The sequence below is a fragment of the Gambusia affinis genome, linkage group LG07, assembly GCF_019740435.1.
Source record: "Gambusia affinis linkage group LG07, SWU_Gaff_1.0, whole genome shotgun sequence".
NCBI classification, from domain to species: domain Eukaryota; kingdom Metazoa; phylum Chordata; class Actinopteri; order Cyprinodontiformes; family Poeciliidae; genus Gambusia; species Gambusia affinis.
Genome location: NC_057874.1, coordinates 29,785,405 through 29,804,214, shown reverse-complemented (window position 1 = coordinate 29,804,214; position 18,810 = coordinate 29,785,405). Strand labels below are relative to the sequence as shown.

The following is an 18,810-nucleotide window of genomic DNA, read 5'->3' as shown; positions in this document are numbered from 1 at the left end:
TCTCTCAACTGTGACATCACTTCCTGTGATCAGGTGACCTTTGGTTCTAGCAAACATGAAGCTCAACCAAACGCTCTAAGGACATGAGTCACATCTTTATTAGAAAAAACACACGGGGGTGGGGGGCAGTGGGGTCATCAGAGTGGTCACTCGATTCCTTCCTGTTTGTCTTTAATGGCGACCCGGAAGCGTTCCTCCAGCAGCGACAGCTCACTGATCAAGTCTGTGATGGCATTGGTGAACGCTTCCTGGGGAGGACATGACATCACTTCCTGTTAGACACCACTTCCTGTCAGCAGTGATGCATTTTAGCTGGAGTGCGCATGTGAGTTACCTGGGGACTGTAGTCAGGTGTGGTCTGGACCCGGATGACGATCTTATGCTCCAAGGGGTGAGGAACTTTATAACCGGCAAACAGAACCTGGGGGTCCTTCAGCAGCTGACTGGAACACACACACACACACACACCTGGTGAGGAGAGCCAACCTGCTGGAATTCTGGTATGTTTGCATTCAGGTAACATCACTGAATGAAAACTGAGGGACAGCAAAAGCAAAGGAGGTGGATTAGTGGCTGATAACGTTAAATGGAGCTGGTAGCATGTTGACATTGTTACACAGCAATAGTTTTTCAGTCAGAGGCCTCTTTAGAGACATTGCGAGACTGACTGCTACTGGAGATCCTTCCACAACTTCACTATTTGTTCTACAAAGATGATTTGAGTTATAATATTTAGCTTCCTGTTTGGATAAATGAAGGATTTTTATCTACTGATTCCTGTTATTCATCAGCAGCAATCCCAATAACCTGGAGCATCATGTATGGCTTTAAACGATTTTAAAATAAAATCGATTTCACCACATATTCCAGATATAAGGGCTGATATCTGGAGCGGCTGCCTTGCACCAAGAAGGTCCTGGGTTCGATTCCCAGCCCGGGGTCTTTCTGCATGGAGTTTGCATGTTCTCTCCCTGTGCATGGTGGGTTCTCTCCGGGTTCTCCGGCTTCCTCCCACAGTCCAAAAACATGACTGTCAGGTTAATTGGTCTCTCTAAATTCTCTCTAGGTGTGTGTGTGTGTGTGTGTGAATGGTTGTGTGTCCTGTATGTCTCTGTGTTGCCCTGCGACAGACTGGCGACCTGTCCAGGGTGACTCTGCCTCTGGAGAGGAATCAGCAACCATCCCGACCCCATTAGGGACAAGGTTGAACAGAAAATTGATGGATGGATGGATTCCAGATATCTGAAACTAGTTTATGACTAGAAGTATTAGAGAATTAAGATATTTTTAATTATATCTAGACTACATGAAATGCCTATTCTAGATGTATTTATTTAGATTTAATTACATTCTTACTAGTACAAAATGTCAGTTTTAATTCAAGATGTCTGCCATTAATTACTAAATTAAACCACATTAATCTGAACATGATATCTGGAATAAACTTTTTCAGCTTTGATCATTTTCACATTTAAATCTACATTATTCTTGGTTCAGGGTCACTGCTGAACGTGTTCAGGACCCGGTTCATCCCGGGCAGTTCAGGATTAGGAAAGTTCTGTTCTGTTCTGTTTGGACCGGTTTTGTCTGCTGTGTGGTTCTGTTTGGACCGGGTCTGTCGGTGTTGTGTGTGAGTTGGTCTCACGCTCGGATGATGTTGCCCAGCGTGTGGTCCTCCTTGTTCAGCGTGAACAAACAGGCGTTGGGAACCTTCGTGTCTTTGCTGATGCTGATCTTCTTCTCTCCCTCAAATAGCAGAAATGACTCGAAAGCTGGAGGTGCGTTCATCTTTCCGTCCGAACCGAACCTGGATCAGAAGAACCGCCCCGAAACACTTCCGCTCAACTGCTTTTCTTCCTCTTCTTTAGTTTTTACCAACAGCTTGTTGCGCTAGTGCCATCTACTGGATTTTACTTCGTTCATTTTCTTCTTCTAAAAAAACCCAGCAACGTATTGATGTGCTTTACCGCCATCTACTGGAGTGGAGGGGACCGGGATGCTACATGTACATTATTCCCCCAAAATTCTCTATATCCTTTATATCAATTTAGTATTCTTAATGTATTTAAGGCGAAGAACAAATTATTCAAAAGTATAAATTGTGTCCAAAATATCTTGTTTATTTAACTGTAATTTATTGTCTTGTAATCGTCATACTAATTCTCTTCTCTCAACAGAATATTTGGAACAGAAACACAAAACATATTTTACTGTCTCTTCTTGAGAACAAAAATTACATTTTCTTTCCTCAGATTCTCTTTCAGGGTCAGTATTGTTCAACGACCTAAGCTATTATTCAACTGAGCAACCACATTTACAAACTTGAGTTTCCAATTTTAACCTGTCAACGGTCAATATTAGGCCCAAATATTTTTCTGTAACTAAGAAAAACATGTTCTGTCATTTTTGCAGCAATTACGATGTTTTCCCATCTCAAAAAGAGTCACATTCACTTCTTATTCTGCTTATAATTATATCCTCCCTCTTATTTATTCCACCAATTCTTGTAACATCAACTGTATTTTGTATTCCACATAAATGTCTTACTTTTATCTCATTATCTACCTCATTTTCTATCGTTTCTTTCCAAACACATTTTCCTTCAGATTTAGATAACTATTAAAATCTAAATTTTTAGCAGCATCCATAGACAACCTAAGTCCACGTTGTTTCTATATTGTCACTACATTTACTTATTCTAGTCTCATCTAAAGCCAATGCACATAATTCTACTGTATACTTAAAAAATACAGTTTTTATTTTAATTTTATTTTTTGATTCAGAATTTATTACTAATACTCTACTGGCTTCAGTTTTTTGATCTTTTGAGCCATTTGTATCAATATGCAAATGAAACTTATAATTATTACCTTTATTTTTGCTTAAATGTATCTTTCACTTATGCATAGCCTACATTATGTCTTGTCTTTGCTTTTGATGTGTTGTTCTTTATTGCAAAATAAGAGTGTTTTTGATAATTTTGTTCTTTAATAATAAGAGTGTGAATAAACCTCAGCAGCTGTAGTGAAAGGCAGATTGATTTATTTTTTAATATCAAAGTAATTTAATATTCTGATATTTCAGATCAGATTTTGTTTTGTTCAATTCATTTATGAAAATGGATTCATTTATTACAAAAATAATTAGAATATTTGTTTTCTTTCGGAGTTTCTATTAAATTTTGAAGATTTATTTTAAACTCCTTGTACTTGACGTCAAAATAAAAACTTAACCTACGCAGTTTCCGGTTTAATTTCCAAACCGACTTCTTCAATAACCAGCCGTCTCATTGGTGCGTTTTGGAATATTTGGGTTTGAAAGTCGGGCGTTGATTGGCTGTTGCCGAAGGAAAGTCAGTTTAAACTGAGGGGCGGGAGAAAGTTCAGTTTGTACTCCGAACCGGCAGCAGCTGCTACTGGACTGAAAGCGAGCTGACACCGAACCGATACCCGGTGAGTCTCTGATGTGGACGGGTCAGCCAGCTGACGCGTTTACCTGCTGGTGTCACGTGCTGTTTGTTTGTTTGTTTGTTTGTTTACTTCGGGTCCGAGGAGACGAACAGGCTAACGGCTGTTAGCATGTAGCTAACGGATTGATAAGGGTTCTGACCCGGACCCAGCCGGTGCCAGGGGCCGGGCAGGTCCGGGCTTCAGAGTTCGGCCCGGTTCATTCCCTCTCTCTATCCCCAGCACGAACCGAACCGAGAGAACCCATGGCTTCCCAGAACATGGACCCCGCAGCGGCTGCAGCGTCCTCCGCGGCCGCCCTGAAGGGCAGCGAAAGCGGCAGCAGCGCGGCCAGAGGCTCGGTGACCAAGCGGTGAGTCCCGAATCGGAACCTCCAGAATCGGTCAAAGAAGCAGAGCGAATAAGTCGGAAGCAACGAAACGTAATTTTGTTACCATGGTAACGGAGGAACATGACCCCAGCAGACCCAGTAGCTCTGACCCAGAACCTGCTGCATAGACTGATAACTGATTGGTCGCTTCAGAACCGCCAGTCTGGGTTCGGGTCCAATTAAAGTTCAGTGGTTTGTGAACCCAGGTTCACAAACGGTGTGTGAGACTCGGTGTCCAACCACAGGAGCTCCACAGGGCGCTGCTCTCCTCCTTCCTTTCTCTCTCTACACTTCAGACTTCCAGCACAAGCCCGACTTCTGTCCTCTACAGAAATACTCAGATTACTCTGCAGTTGTTGGTTTATCAGAGACGAACAAGAGGCTGAGTACCGCTTTGGGTCATGGAGGGAACAATCCAATCATCTTAAATGTGAACAAAACAAAGGAGATGAACAGGGTCAAAGGTCAAAGAAGTGGAGGTGGTGAGGAGGATTAAAACCTGGATGTTCATCTGGACAGCAGAAAGGAAGGAAAGATCCTTCCAGGTTTGGGTCTGCTGTCAGTCTGTTGGTGAGAGCAGCATCAGAACCAGAGGCCTAAAGAGGCTCAACACCCTGAATAAGAAGGCTGGTTCTGGTGCTGGTGCTGGTTCTGGTTCTGGTGCTGGTTCTGCTCTAGAGGCTGTGGAGCCTCTGGAGATGATGATGATGATGCAAAGAAGGATTCTTCATAGGATCAAGAGAGTTATGGCCAATCCTGAGCATCGTCTTCAGTCAGAGTGTTCAGATCTGGTGCAGCACAGACTGCTACAGGAGCGTGTTGCTGCAGCCAGTAACTCTTGGAGGAATAAAATGTTTTTGAATTTCTCTCTCTGTCCTCAGGCTGCAGCAGGAGCTGATGACCCTCATGGTGAGTCCGTTTCCTGACCTTTTTTTCTCCTGTTGCCATAGTAATAGATGGCCTGTTACCATGGTAACAGAGCCATAGATCAGTTCGGTGCCCAGGAGACGGACGGTGTGGACCGACAGATGATTCTGGTCAGGACCGGGTCCAGATCTGAGCCTGCTGGTTCCGAACTTCAGAGACCAACATGAAGGGCTTTCTGAACACTATCTGGACCGCTGGATGATGTTAGCAGAACTCTTGGTTCTGGTGGGGGAAACCAGCAGAACCAAGAGTTCGGCTGGTTCCGGTACCAGAACCATCCAATCAGACGCAGGAACAGGGAGGGACGGAGTTCTTCCTGCTGTCAGGTGAAGTCGGGTCGTCACCAGATGATCCAGAACCAGTTCATTATGACACTGACAGAACCGACCCGATTGGGCCCAGCAGAACCGACCCTGACCACTGGGGATGAATTGGTGCTGGTCACCTGACACCGCTTCACTCTGAGCATGCTCAGACTCCTCTGACCTGATCCATGTGACCTCTGACCTGATCCATGTGACCTCTGTGTGACCTCATGCTGCAGATGTCGGGTGATAAGGGCATCTCGGCGTTTCCAGAATCTGATAATCTCTTCAAATGGATCGGAACCATTGATGGAGCTCAGGGGACGGTGCGTACTCACCTGTCTCTGCGTTTATGGTTCCCCTGACCCGGTTCTGACCCGGTTCTTCCTCCAGGTGTACGAGGGGCTGCGGTACCGCCTGTCCCTGGACTTCCCGGCCGGCTACCCGTACCAGGCTCCCCGGGTCCGGTTTGTGACGCCGTGTTTCCACCCCAACGTGGACGATCAGGGCGCCATCTGCCTGGACATCCTGAAGGACAAGTGGTCGGCTCTGTACGACGTCCGCTCCATCCTGCTGTCCGTCCAGAGCCTGCTGGGAGGTACCAGAACCGCTAGAACCGGCTCCGATCGACCTCCACCGGGTCGCTAACTTGCTGTCTCTCCCCAGAACCCAACAATGACAGTCCTCTTAACACGGCCGCCGCAGAACTGTGGGAGAACCAGGACGGTAAGCTTACCAGAACCAGAACCTCAGGCAGTAGTTTAAAGCTGGGCGGACCGGTCGTGTTCTGACCCGTTTCTATTCGTCACTCTGATTAGATCAGCTGTTCCTCTGTAGCCAATCAGCACGCAGGATCTCTGATCAGAGCTGTGATTGGTCAGTCTGCCTTCAGTTCTCTGCCGCACATTTCAGATTTTGGCCCGGTCCAAATCCTCTCCCTCTCTCGTTCATGTTGAAGGTTAAAGGTCACAGTGTGCCTTGCATTCTCATCCGCCCTGCCCCCATTTTGGGTCCCATTTCCACCCTTACACAGTGCATTACCCACAATTCATTGCGTCATGTGACGTTTAGAGTTGAAAGGCACATTTAAGTTCTGTTGTTTTTTCCGTCTTTATAGAAAATATCTTGACAAGGCACATTAGTAATAAAGTTTGATTTGATAAACTGAGCAGAAAAAGAAGAAAGAAAAAAGAATCACAAACTGAGGAAAGAAAAACAAAATGCAAAACAAATTTCAACTGAAACTTGTAGCATCAGACATTTTTATTATTTTCTGTTTGTCCTTCACTTGATCTTTATTAGCTCCACTTTATACCAAACTAACTGTTGGCTGCATAGAACAGATGGTTTTATGGGTAAAAATCACGTCTCTATTGGTCAAATAGACTGATAAATTGATTATTAGAACATTTTAATGTGTATTATTTGCCATCTTGGAAAATATGGCAAAGTTCACAGAGCAATCTGTCTGCCGCAATAAAATCAGTTTTCAAAAGTAGAATATGGAAATAATTTTTGTTTCTCTGAACATGTGGGATTATATTGAGTTTTCTGTATTAAACAAAATGAATATCTTTACATTTAAAACCAGTTTTGTAGTTTTTGCTAAACAGGGACCAGTCCAACATTTTGGCCGTTCGGTCCCAACCTGAACCCTGATGTGACTTTGAGTCACAGAGGGAGCAGAGCCTTTCTGCAGTGCATGATGGGAGCTGTCAGTCTTTCTGCAGTGCATGATGGGAGCTGTCAGTCTTTCTGCAGTGCATGATGGGAGCTGTCAGTCTTTCTGCAGTGCATGATGGGAGCTGTCAGTCTTTCTGCAGTGCATGATGGGAGCTGTCAGTCTTTCTGCAGTGCATGATGGGAGTTGTCAGTCTTTCTGCAGTGCATGATGGGAGTTGTCAGTCTTTCTGCAGTGCATGATGGGAGTTGTTTTTTCTCTTGCAGCCTTCCGGGCTCACCTCCAGGCCACCTTCCAGCAGTGAAGCAGCTCCTCTGTCTCTGATTGTATCATATTTTTATGTTTGTTTGCCTCTCTGTGTTAATAAAGAATAAGGTTCTTAATCAAACCGGACTCTGTGTGTATATGGGAACCAGAACCGTGCAGCCGCCTGCTGCAGAACCAGAATCCTGAGTCACACGGAGCCGTTTTCTCCCTCCTGGGGATTTATTTGTTCCTTATTCTAGGAAGTTAAATCATCACAAGGTGAAATACTTTGGATTTTTCTGATTGTGGATGGAGGCCCAACATGCAGTGCCTCAAACTGAAATGTTCAGATCAATAAAATTTTCTGCTGCAGAACCTTCATGAAGACTCTAAGACGGGTCTCAAACTCCAGTCCTCGAGGGCCGCAGTCCTGTAGTTTTTAAATATGCCACAGGTACAAAACACTGGAATGAAATGGCTTAATTACCTCCACCTTGTGTAGATCAGTTCTCCAGAACATTAATTATTCTATTCAGGTGCTGCAGCAGAGGCACATCTAAAAGTTGCAGGACTGGAGTTTGAGACCCCTAAAGGTTCTGGTAGATGCGTTGACTCTGGACCCAACAGAACCAGCAGATCGCCTGTTGACCCAGGTCATGGTCGTCTGCTCCTTCAGATTGAATAGATGGACACTTTTTCCTTCCACTCAACTTTCTGTGCTATAATTTTCACATTATTCTAATCCTCTGCTACATTCTGGGTCAATATTTCTATAGAAGATTTCTGTTGGAGCTCTCAGAACCTGCTGAACCACTTCCTGCTGCAGCAGAACTGATCCGGGCCTATCCGACCCAGCAGCAGGTTCCCTGGCAGCAGGCGGCCAGCCTGGTGCTGCCACCGCCGCTGGACGCCACCTCCACCTCCATCAAGTCCTCCAGGCTTTCCTCCGGATCCTCGGTCTCGCTCAGAACCTCGGCCCATGCCGGCTGGGTCGACTCCACTGTCCAGAACGCCACCGGGACCTGCAGAACCAGAGAGAGCTGAGCCCGGGTCTGCTGAGCCCGGTTCTGCTGAGGTTCTGGAAGTGGACTCACCCTCTGCTGCAGCTCACCCAGCTGGGCCTCCAGGCCTGCGATGTGATTGGTCAGATCTGGACTGGGCTCTTCCTCCAGAACCAGCCAGGGGATTTGGACCAGCGCCACCCTGGCCGCCAGACCCACCGGGCCGTCGGTACATCCTGAGAGGAAACGGCAGAAGAAGAGGATGCTCCAGTCTGCCCTCTAGCGGGGGAATCCTGCAGGACACTTCAGGAACAAAATCTCAGAATTTTTTCATACTTGATCCGATTTTAATCATTTTTTTTCTTCTTTTGTAAAAAAGAAATTAGGAAAAATATTTTCAGAAAGTGGATTTTATTCAATCATCCTTTCTGTGAGTTTTAAGATGGATTATTAAGGTCTTAATAGCAGAATAAAAATGCAATTTCACCAGAAGAAATAGTTTTAGACAGTTTTAAAATTAAGAAAAAGATCTGATTGGGCTGCACAGTGGCGCAGTTGGTAGCACTTGCAGCAAGAAGGTTCTGGGTTCGATTTCCGGCCCGGGTTCTTTCTGTTAGCTTGTTCTCCCTGTGCATGGTGGGTTCTCTCCGGTTCTCCGGCTTCCAACCAGTCCAGAAACATGACTGTCAGGTTAATTGGTTTCTCTAAATTCTCCCTAGGTGTGTGTGTGTGTGTGTGTGTCTCTGTGTTGCCCTGCGACAGACTGACCTGACCAGGTGACCCCGCCTCTCGTCCAGAACGTAGCTGGAGAGGCAGCAGCTCCTCCTGACCCCAGTAGGGACAGGGTGGGAGGATGGATGGATCTTCGCTAATAATTAATACTGATGTGTTAAAACATGAAGCTTTTCCTTATCTGTAAAACTTATAACTTCGCATGATGATCAACATTTCTCTTTTGATTTTTTGGTGTTTAATTTTTTACAACTTTATTCTCAAGTTTAAAACAAAAATAATCATAAACTAGCTCTAATATTCCGTCTTAAAATCGACATGAATTCAAAGTCCAATCAAACATTTATCAAACAAGATGGCCGCCCTGGGCGATGACATCACTCTGACCTACAGAAACAGGAAGAGAGCATTCGCTAAAATGCTAAATCTTCATCAACCAAATTTAATTAATTTCTAAAATCAGTTCACTGCCCAGCCAATCAGACGCAAGAGGGCGGAGCCAACAACTCACCTGAGTTCACCAGTGAGTGTCTGCTGGAGCGCTGGGTCAGGGGGAACTGACCAATCAGCTCTTTGGCCCTCCGGAGGTCAGACAGGAAGTACTCCATTGCAGACAGGAAGAGAACCCAGAGTCGCTCTGAAGCATGTCTGTCGTCGACGGCAACGGGGGCGGAGTCACAGGCTGACAGCAGGCGCAGCAGGCGGCGAGACAGACCTGCAGAGGGACAGGTGAGGCCAGCAGGACACAGAGTGGGCAGGTGAGGCCAGCAGGACAGGTGGTACCTGAGCAGATCCGGTGAGCCAGCGCTCTCGTCTCCTCCATCTCTTCCCGCAGGAAGTTGCTGTCGGCTGAACTTCCCAGCGACACCACCAGTTGCTGGAAGCAGGAAGTGACCCGACTCAGAGCGTTCTGAGCGCGCTCACACTCTGCCTGCTGCCGCCGCCGTCCCGCCGTCAGCTCGTCCACCGAACGACGCCACCGACTCATGATGGGAAGCAGCCAATCAGTGTTGGCCTGAAGGTCATCAGAAGGTCAGCAGGTAACCAATGACGCTTTAGTTTGTGTTCAGTCCGGTTTAGATTGAAAACACTCTGGTTCTGGTTCTGATAGATGGTGATCACCACTAGCGCCTCCAGAAAACTTTCAAAATGGTGGCCAGACCAGGTCAGTCAAAATGTTGGGGGTGCAGCTAAAATAACTCTTTGGGAGGCAACATGACTGCAATGGGTGCCGAGGCGCCCCGTCCTCTGGGGTCGCCACTGGTGATCAGCTGACGTTTAACCGCCAGGCAGCACAGAGCGATCCAGACCCGGTCCTCAGAACCTGCAGGCCTTCATGTTTCCCTTGGTTACGGTTCGCTTCTGAATGAGCCGCTCAAATCCAGAACAACAAGACAACAGAACAACAAGACAACAAGACAACAGGACAACAGGACAACAAGACAACAGGACAACAAGACAACAGGACAACAAGACAACAAGACAACAGGACAACAGGACAACAAGACAACAGGACAACAAGACAACAAGACAACAAGACAACAGGACAACAGGACAACAAGACAACAGGACAACAAGACAACAGAACAACAAGACAACAAGACAACAAGACAACAGGACAACAAGACAACAAGACAACAGGACAACAGGACAACAAGACAACAGGACAACAAGACAACAAGACAACAAGACAACAAGACAACAGGACAACAGGACAACAAGACAACAGGACATCAAGACAACAGGACAACAAGACAACAGGACAACAAGACAACAGAACAACAAGACAACAAGACAACAGGACAACAGGACAACAGGACAACAGGACAACAAGACAACAGAACAACAAGACAACAGGACAACAAGACAACAGGACATCAAGACAACAGGACAACAAGACAACAGGACAACAGGACAACAAGACAACAGGACAACAAGACAACAAGACAACAGGACAACAGGACAACAAGACAACAGGACAACAAGACAACAGGACAACAGGACAACAAGACAACAGAACAACAAGACAACAGGACAACAAGACAACAGGACAACAGGACAACAAGACAACAGGACAACAAGACAACAGGACAACAAGACAACAGGACATCAAGACAACAGGACAACAAGACAACAGGACAACAAGACAACAGGACAACAGGACAACAAGACAACAGGACAACAAGACAACAAGACAACAAGACAACAGGACAACAAGACAACAGGACAACAGAACAACAAGACAACAAGACAACAGGACAACAAGACAACAGAACAACAAGACAACAGGACAACAGGACATCAAGACAACAGGACAACAAGACAACAGGACAACAGGACAACAAGACAACAGGACATCAAGACAACAGGACAACAAGACAACAGGACAACAAGACAACAGAACAACAAGACAACAAGACAACAGGACAACAAGACAACAGGACAACAAGACAACAAGACAACAGGACAACAAGACAACAGGACAACAAGACAACAGGACAACAAGACAACAGGACAACAAGACAACAGGACAACAGGACAACAAGACAACAGGACAACAAGACAACAAGACAACAGGACAACAGGACAACAAGACAACAGGACAACAAGACAACAGGACAACAGGACAACAAGACAACAGGACAACAAGACAACAGAACAACAAGACAACAGGACAACAGGACAACAAGACAACAGGACAACAAGACAACAAGACAACAGGACAACAGGACAACAAGACAACAGGACAACAAGACAACAAGACAACAGGACAACAAGACAACAGGACAACAGGACATCAAGACAACAGGACAACAAGACAACAGGACAACAGGACAACAGGACAACAAGACAACAGGACATCAAGACAACAGGACAACAAGACAACAGGACAACAAGACAACAGAACAACAAGACAACAAGACAACAGGACAACAAGACAACAGGACAACAAGACAACAAGACAACAGGACAACAAGACAACAGGACAACAAGACAACAGAACAACAAGACAACAGGACAACAAGACAACAGGACAACAGGACAACAAGACAACAGGACAACAAGACAACAGAACAACAAGACAACAGGACAACAAGACAACAGGACAACAGGACAACAAGACAACAGGACAACAAGACAACAGAACAACAAGACAACAGGACAACAGGACAACAAGACAACAGGACAACAAGACAACAGGACAACAAGACAACAAGACAACAGGACAACAGGACAACAAGACAACAGGACAACAAGACAACAAGACAACAGAACTGCCGACTGAGACTCTGAGATTTAAAACAAACTACTGAACACGTTAAACTCCAGATATTAAAACTCATCCAGTTTTTAATAAGCTGATGATACAGGAAGACTCTGTCTGACAGAACGGATCAGTTTTCTGTTATCTGCTGAACCACTGCATGTACTTTACTTTGCTCTAACATATTTGCATTAATTACTGCTGTATATATTAGTTTAATCGTGAGAAATATTAAAAAATATTTAATTTCATCCAGATAATGAAGTTAGACGTTTAAACAGAATAAATCAAAAGGAATATACACTCTAAAAATTAAAACAAAAAATGTACTTAACATTTTGGTGCAACAAATTTAAAATATTGACTGGACTGGAAACCAGTGAAACTGTTAGATATGCTTTATCAATCACATAACTGCAACTTAACCCTCCTGGTAAGTTGAGTGGAAACTCAGAGGAAATACCTCAGAAACGAACAGGAGGGTTAAAAGAGTTAATTGTAGCTAGCACCTTTAACAAGCTAAATTAATAAATATAACTGAAATCATAAGTTAGAAAAACAGCAAAGTTAAGTGAAGAGCACATAATTAAAAATGTTACTGAAATATTTGGTTGTCACTGATGGATCAATATAAAAAGTTGTTTAATCTACTTCAGTAGCGTGAACCTCCAACATGCTGCTACCTCATGAATTGCTCTTCTACTGAATAATTAACATTATTATTAAAAGACATGTTGAGAGTTTTACCTGAAGCGTCTCACCTGCTGCTGCTCCCACCTTCCTCTGCGGTGGACGCAGGTTTCTGGAATCACTCAGGTTCTGCTGCTCCACAGGGAGCGTTTGTGTTTTTAATTAACAGGTGGAACAGCTGAGTCCGGATGGCTCTGGACTCCCAGAGGCCCGCCCCTCTACGCCTCACCTGTCCAGGTGGAACAGGGCACAGGTAAGGGTTTCCATCGAGGAGACGCAGCGTAAACTCACCCAGTGAGTCATCTTTTCTGTTCCAGCTCAGGTCAGACAAAACAGGAAAAAAAAGCCGTTTTTTAAAATTCCAAATGCAAACTGAGAACGTTTCCCAGTTTGTGGCGTTGTGCAGCTTCAGATCTGAAACTGAAAGTGTTGGACTGAAACACAGACACATTTTTTGGTTTTGGTCATTTTCAGAATCTGCTGTTCCACCTCGTCACATCACCCTGCTAGAACAGCTCAGCTGCAAAACCTGAAACAAGTCAAACTGGTTTTGTCTCCGTTACATTTATTAGTGACAGTCCGAATGCGACACAGACAGGAAGTGACACGAGCTCCAAATCGCCACACGATTAACACATGATTGATAAGTGATCAAGTCAAATGTTGGCACTTTGACAAGAAATTACACCAATTAACTGCAGGGCTTCTTTCTTCCATACAGTTAGCTTAGCTTAGCACAAACACTGGAAACGGTAGCGCAGAGACCACAGAACTGAATTTAGCATCATGTTAGGAGAAAACAGAAATTACCCAACTTTGTTTCTTATCTTTGTCCATGGCTAACAATTTTCACTTTTCATGCAAAGCTAGGCTAACACTTTCCCTTCCTGTCAATTTGCTAAGCTAAGCTAGAACTTTCACTTCACTTCCAATTTTAATACTGAGCTGGTGAAACACTTTCAATTACAGCCATTTTGTAAAGATAGAAAAACACTTAAATCCTAGTTTTTATGCTAAGCTATGGTAATACTTTACCTTAATTTCCAGTATTTATGCTAAGCTAGGCTAACTCTTTCTCTGTCTTTTCAGTCTTTTTGCTAAATTCAACAAACACATTCTCTCTGTTTACTATTCTTGTGCTAAGCTATGCTAATGCTTTCCCGTTTTTACTGTCTTTATGCTACCTCAGTCATTTACCAACATTTCTTGTGTTTGCACTACATTAGCTTAACATCCATTTTCACCAGTCTGCATGCTAGGCTAGGCTAGCATTTTTCCAATGTTTTGAATTATTCTGTTAAACTGGGAATATTCCTGGTGGTTACTGGCTGATGGGCTGTCAGAAGGTTCACTGATGAACAGAATTACATATTTACATACAGAGTGTTACACAGCATGTCATTAGCAACATGCTAACAGAAGTTTCCAGCCTGTCCTCTGGCTGTGAGGATGAAACTTCTGGTCCGTCTCTGTTTTGGCCAAGAAAGTGATGCTGGTGCTCAAAAGAGGAGGGGCCTTTACCACCCCGCCAATCAGGAATCAGCTGAGAGTTCAGGTCTGGAGGTTCTGTGGCTTCGCCGCTCCGGTGTCCTTGTTGCCATGGCAGCAGGCTTCGTCGTCGTCATGGCAGCCTGCGCGCAGCGATCGCCTCCCTCACCTCGTGACAGATGCACTGGCAGAATCCGTAGAGGACGAGCAGCAGCAGCGTGGACGGCACCAGGCTGACGAGGACCACGCCCAGCAGCAGCTGGCCCATCATCAGCAGGTAGATCCCCAGCTGTTTATGCCTCAAAATGTTTTGTGTACTTTCATCAGAGTTGTCAGCTTTACTTATAAAACGCTTTAACTGCAGCCACAGCTGAACATCAGTAATAAAAATAAAATGAGCCTTCAACAGTTAAACAGATAAAATCAATACCAATAAAGATTAAGCAACTTAAATCTTTATGCTTTGTTTTCAAATCTAGGCATCTCATAATGATCAATAGATCAATTAATTGCATGATAAACTAAAACAAGCTCAATAAATACCATTTGCATAATTTATTGTTTTTGTCTTTCTACCAAAGTCTGAAGTTTTTCAGTCCAGAGACTTCATAATTCATTTTATTTGTTGTTTCTGTTGTTCTAAAATGTTCATTAAAATTTAAAGTTTATTGATCTTTGAGAATGATTTCTTGTATTTTTATAGCTTTTCTATTATATTACTGGAAATGATCTCAAAACAACAATATTATCGTTTATCACAATAACTTCTACAGTTTTTTTTTATCTGAAATATTTATTTTTGTACAGAATGTTTTGTTCAAATTACTTTTTTAAAAATCTATAAACAATTAATCAATGACTAAATTAATTGACAATTATTTTAATAATCGATTAATTATTTAACTGGAGTTTCTAACTTGTTAGTGATGGTGCTAGCTTTGTGTGTCACTGACCATACACAGCGCCCCCAGCAGGCAGCGTGGAAAGCTGCGGGACGTCCAGGCGCGACACTTCTGCGAGGGAAAGCTGCAGGGCAGCGAGTCCAGGCTGGGCGGCCGGTACAGACCGACCACATTGATCATGCTGACCGAGTCCGAGGACGGGGAGTCGTCCGGCAGCTCCATGATGGTGATCACCAGGCAGTCCGAGGACCGGAGGGACGCGTCCATCCCTCCGGCTGCTGCTGCAGAGCGGAGAGTCAGACCAGAGACAGAGAGACACACAGACAGACGGAGACAGACTGACCCTTTAGAGCAGTGGGACTCAACACCACCTCTGAACCGCCGCCATCTTTAACTGCTGATCCCTCCTGCTGGGCTCGGTCCTGACAGGACAGAACCGCCATGATGTGCCGGTCGTCTTCCATCAGCCACACCTGGAGACATGGAACCAACATGGTCCGGAGTGACGGACAGTCCACCACTTCCTGCTTCAAACCTGATATTATGAACCCGTCTCACCTCCTCAAACCCGTCTCACCTCCTAACAAACCCGTCTCACCTCCTCAAACCCGTCTCACCTCCTCAAACCCGTCTCACCTCCTAACGAACCCGTCTCACCTCCTAACAAACCCGTCTCACCTCCTACAAACCCGTCTCACCTCCTCAAACCCGTCTCACCTCCTCAAACCCGTCTCACCTCCTAACAAACCCGTCTCACCTCCTAACGAACCCGTCTCACCTCCTAACGAACCCGTCTCACCTCCTAACGAACCCGTCTCACCTCCTAACAAACCCGTCTCACCTCCTCAAACCCGTCTCACCTCCTAACGAACCCGTCTCACCTCCTAACGAACCCGTCTCACCTCCTAACAAACCCGTCTCACCTCCTAACAAACCCGTCTCACCTCCTAACAAACCCGTCTCACCTCCTAACAAACCCGTCTCACCTCCTAACGAACCGTCTCACCTCTCCTAACGAACCAGTCTCACCTCCTAACAAACCCGTCTCACCTCCTCAAACCCGTCTCACCTCCTCAAACCCGTCTCACCTCCTAACAAACCCGTCTCACCTCCTAACAAACCCGTCTCACCTCCTAACAAACCCGTCTCACCTCCTCAAACCCGTCTCACCTCCTAACAAACCCGTCTCACCTCCTAACAAACCCGTCTCACCTCCTAACAAACCCGTCTCACCTCCTAACGAACCCGTCTCACCTTCACCTCCTAACAAACCGTCTCACCTCCTAACAAACCGTCTCACCTATGGTCGGTGAAGAGTCTCCTGAAAGCCAGGATGAAAGCTCACAGAGCAGGCCTTTCATGAAGCGTCAGCTGCAGCAGCACACCTGCCAGGTGAACTCACCCATGTCCACCATCTTCTTGAGACACTTGGCGCAGACCCGGTGCAGGCAGCCCAGCAGCTTGGGTTTCCGGCTCCGAGTGTTGTATCGGTTGTAGCAGATCTTACACTCCAGTTCCTCCACAGTGTAGACCAGAGACTGAGCCCAGGTCTGAACCTGAACACAACACAAAACAGGCTGTGGGTACCTGAACGCACCATGACGGCTATAGGACGTTCCTCCTGGTCCAGAAGCAAGGGATGATGGGAAATCTCACCTGGCCTTCAATCTCCTGGCCAAGCTCCGCCTCCATCAGCTGGTTCATCTTATTGGTCATTGTTTGAGGTTGAGGCCAGCTGAGCTGATCAGTCAGAGTGCGGATGTTCATCCATCCAACCAGGAGGCCAGGCGTCCATCTAGGGAGAGACATGAGAGACGAAGACATGAGAGACATGGGAGACATGGGAGACATGGGAAACGGAGACTTGTCTCTCATGGCCCGAGCCACCTGGCCTCCAGGTGAGTTCAACAGAAGGACAAGTTCAGAGACACGCCTGTGATCTTCCTCTGGGGTACCACAGGGCATCCGGTGGTACAAGAAACCCTGCAGGTTGAGGAAGATTCAACGTTCAACTGGAATCTGCCACACATTGGAGAAACAACTGGATCAGAACCAGAGCCAACACAAGTCCACTATCTGAGGCTAAGAGAAAATCAACAGTGATGAGTTCTGAAAGCTGACTGACCCAGAACCATCTGATCCAAAACCATCTGATCCAGAACCATCTGACCCAAAACCATCTGATCCAGAACCATCTGACCCAAAACCATCTGATCCAAAACCATCTGACCCAAGACTTTAAATCAGAATCAAGTTATCTTGATCTAGAGGTTCTGAAGTAAACATTTAGTTACCTTATAAAACCTGTGGTTCTGATCTGTTGGTTCTGATCAGTTTACCAAGGGTATATTAATTAGAGTTGGTAATATTATTGATCGTTATGTCTAGCAGGTGTGCAACAGAACTTCTGGGATAAATGGGATGGACCTGGCAGCTCAAATTAAACCCTAACCAAAGAGATTCTGATCGAAAATGGATCAGAACCAGCTGTTCGATGACAGAACCCTCATTTACAGCCTCCAGCTGATCTCTGGTCAGTTCTCCTCTCAGGGGATGCTGCAGCAGCTGCTGCAGCAGCAGCTCCTCACCTGCTGGCCTGTAGAGATGCTGAAGGTCTTCCAGTCTCAGGGGTTCTGGACTCCGCTGGTTCCGGTTGATCCATTGGTTCTGGTCTCAGTTGCTCCGATGGTTCTGGTTGCTGCAGGCTTCCGATGGTTGCAGCAACATGTTGGCCTTCAGCATCAACAGTTCCTGTGATCCTGCAGGTTGAAGGGAAACCAGCGGTTTTGGGTCTGACAGAACCGGTTCCGCTGGCTGCAGTTGTGGCCTCGCGCTCAGCAACAGTGTGTCCTGATTAATGTCCCCGCGACACACCGCTATATGTGACGTCACTGCGGATCTCGGCCGCGGTCAGCCGGACAGCAGACCGCCGGCGGGTCCCGGTGTCGGTGCCAGCGGTTCGGTTTGTCTAGTAGTTCTGGTTCTGTTGTCGGTCGCGGCTGGTACCGTTCCGTGCTCCGTGTCGGAGCAGCTCGCGGTGACTCACCATCCCTCCGACTCACTGCGGCGCGCGACCAGCAGCGGGAACCCGGTCACCATGACAACCGCTCAGAAGCGGGAGGGTGGAAAGAGCCGACCGACCATTCTGTGGGATCCAGAACCGAACACGGTTCAGATCGTTCCAGTTCGTACAGGCATACTCAGATTAGGTTCTGGTTTGCAGGAACACGAGGGGACCAGAACCGAACCGAACCCGAGCGGATAGGAAAACTAGTTTAGAGGAAACAGAGGTTATGGGGGAACAAAAACTTTTTCTCAGCTGTGGGTTAGAATATGACTAACCCCGAGTGGGGTGCAGGGCCCCCTCTGCAAAAAATAATAATCATGTTAATTTTCTTAAATAAATGTAAAACCCAACAAGTAGCCTACACAAATACATGTATATAGTTCCCTAAATATTTTATATTAAAAATTCTGGCTTGTTAATATTAGTGGAAGATTATGTAAATGACAAGAAAAATGCAGGTACAGTTTAATAAATCAAAATTTTTCTTTTGACGAGATCTGCTTGTCAAACTAACGACAACTTTTTAAAATAGCTTTCAATTTGGTATTTGGCATCAATAAGCACATTAAGCCCATATTTTGTATATCAGAAAGGATTTTGTATCCGCCTGATGTAATACTCTTTTGCCACACACACTGGCTTAAAAACACCAGTGCATATGGAAATAAT

At 45.6% G+C, this 18,810-nt stretch overlaps 4 protein-coding genes and 1 long non-coding RNA gene across 6 annotated transcripts; 2 read left to right on the top strand and 3 right to left on the bottom strand.

The window, feature by feature from the left end:
• Positions 1-80: 80 nt before the first annotated feature.
• On the bottom strand, positions 81-1,898 carry polr2j (RNA polymerase II subunit J). Its single transcript, XM_044123329.1, has 3 exons — positions 1,646-1,898; positions 335-443; positions 81-248 (listed from the first exon to the last, which is right to left on the bottom strand). The coding sequence occupies exons 1-3, from the start codon at positions 1,786-1,788 to the stop codon at positions 147-149; spliced, it is 354 nt and encodes a 117-aa protein (XP_043979264.1). The 5' UTR covers positions 1,789-1,898; the 3' UTR covers positions 81-146.
• Positions 1,899-3,296: 1,398 nt separating this feature from the next.
• Positions 3,297-7,138, top strand: ube2c (ubiquitin-conjugating enzyme E2C). The gene is made up of 7 exons (XM_044122197.1): positions 3,297-3,452; positions 3,690-3,819; positions 4,719-4,746; positions 5,309-5,395; positions 5,463-5,667; positions 5,736-5,795; positions 7,017-7,138. The coding sequence occupies exons 2-7, from the start codon at positions 3,713-3,715 to the stop codon at positions 7,052-7,054; spliced, it is 525 nt and encodes a 174-aa protein (XP_043978132.1). The 5' UTR covers positions 3,297-3,452; positions 3,690-3,712; the 3' UTR covers positions 7,055-7,138.
• A 143-nt stretch (positions 7,139-7,281) lies between these two features.
• zgc:109913 (regulator of G-protein signaling 9-binding protein) lies at positions 7,282-9,744 on the bottom strand. 2 transcript variants are annotated; one of them, XM_044122196.1, is made up of 4 exons: positions 9,513-9,744; positions 9,241-9,444; positions 8,091-8,233; positions 7,282-8,018 (listed from the first exon to the last, which is right to left on the bottom strand). In XM_044122196.1, exons 1-4 carry the CDS (start codon positions 9,715-9,717, stop codon positions 7,839-7,841), a joined length of 732 nt encoding a protein of 243 aa, XP_043978131.1. In that variant the 5' UTR covers positions 9,718-9,744; the 3' UTR covers positions 7,282-7,838. The 2 variants fall into 2 exon arrangements, with proteins under 2 accessions (XP_043978131.1, XP_043978130.1); XM_044122195.1 differs by lacking the exon at positions 7,282-8,018 and having other exon boundaries at positions 8,092-8,300.
• LOC122834080 lies at positions 9,423-9,960 on the top strand. The gene is made up of 3 exons (XR_006371128.1): positions 9,423-9,487; positions 9,565-9,761; positions 9,841-9,960. It is a non-coding gene; the product is annotated as an uncharacterized LOC122834080 (long non-coding RNA).
• Positions 9,961-13,229: 3,269 nt separating this feature from the next.
• On the bottom strand, positions 13,230-18,144 carry LOC122833991 (E3 ubiquitin-protein ligase RNF182). The gene is made up of 7 exons (XM_044122026.1): positions 17,663-18,144; positions 16,731-16,869; positions 16,477-16,630; positions 16,375-16,395; positions 15,418-15,594; positions 15,106-15,355; positions 13,230-14,489 (listed from the first exon to the last, which is right to left on the bottom strand). The coding sequence occupies exons 1-7, from the start codon at positions 17,734-17,736 to the stop codon at positions 14,306-14,308; spliced, it is 999 nt and encodes a 332-aa protein (XP_043977961.1). The 5' UTR covers positions 17,737-18,144; the 3' UTR covers positions 13,230-14,305.
• Between the last annotated feature and the right edge of the window lie 666 nt (positions 18,145-18,810).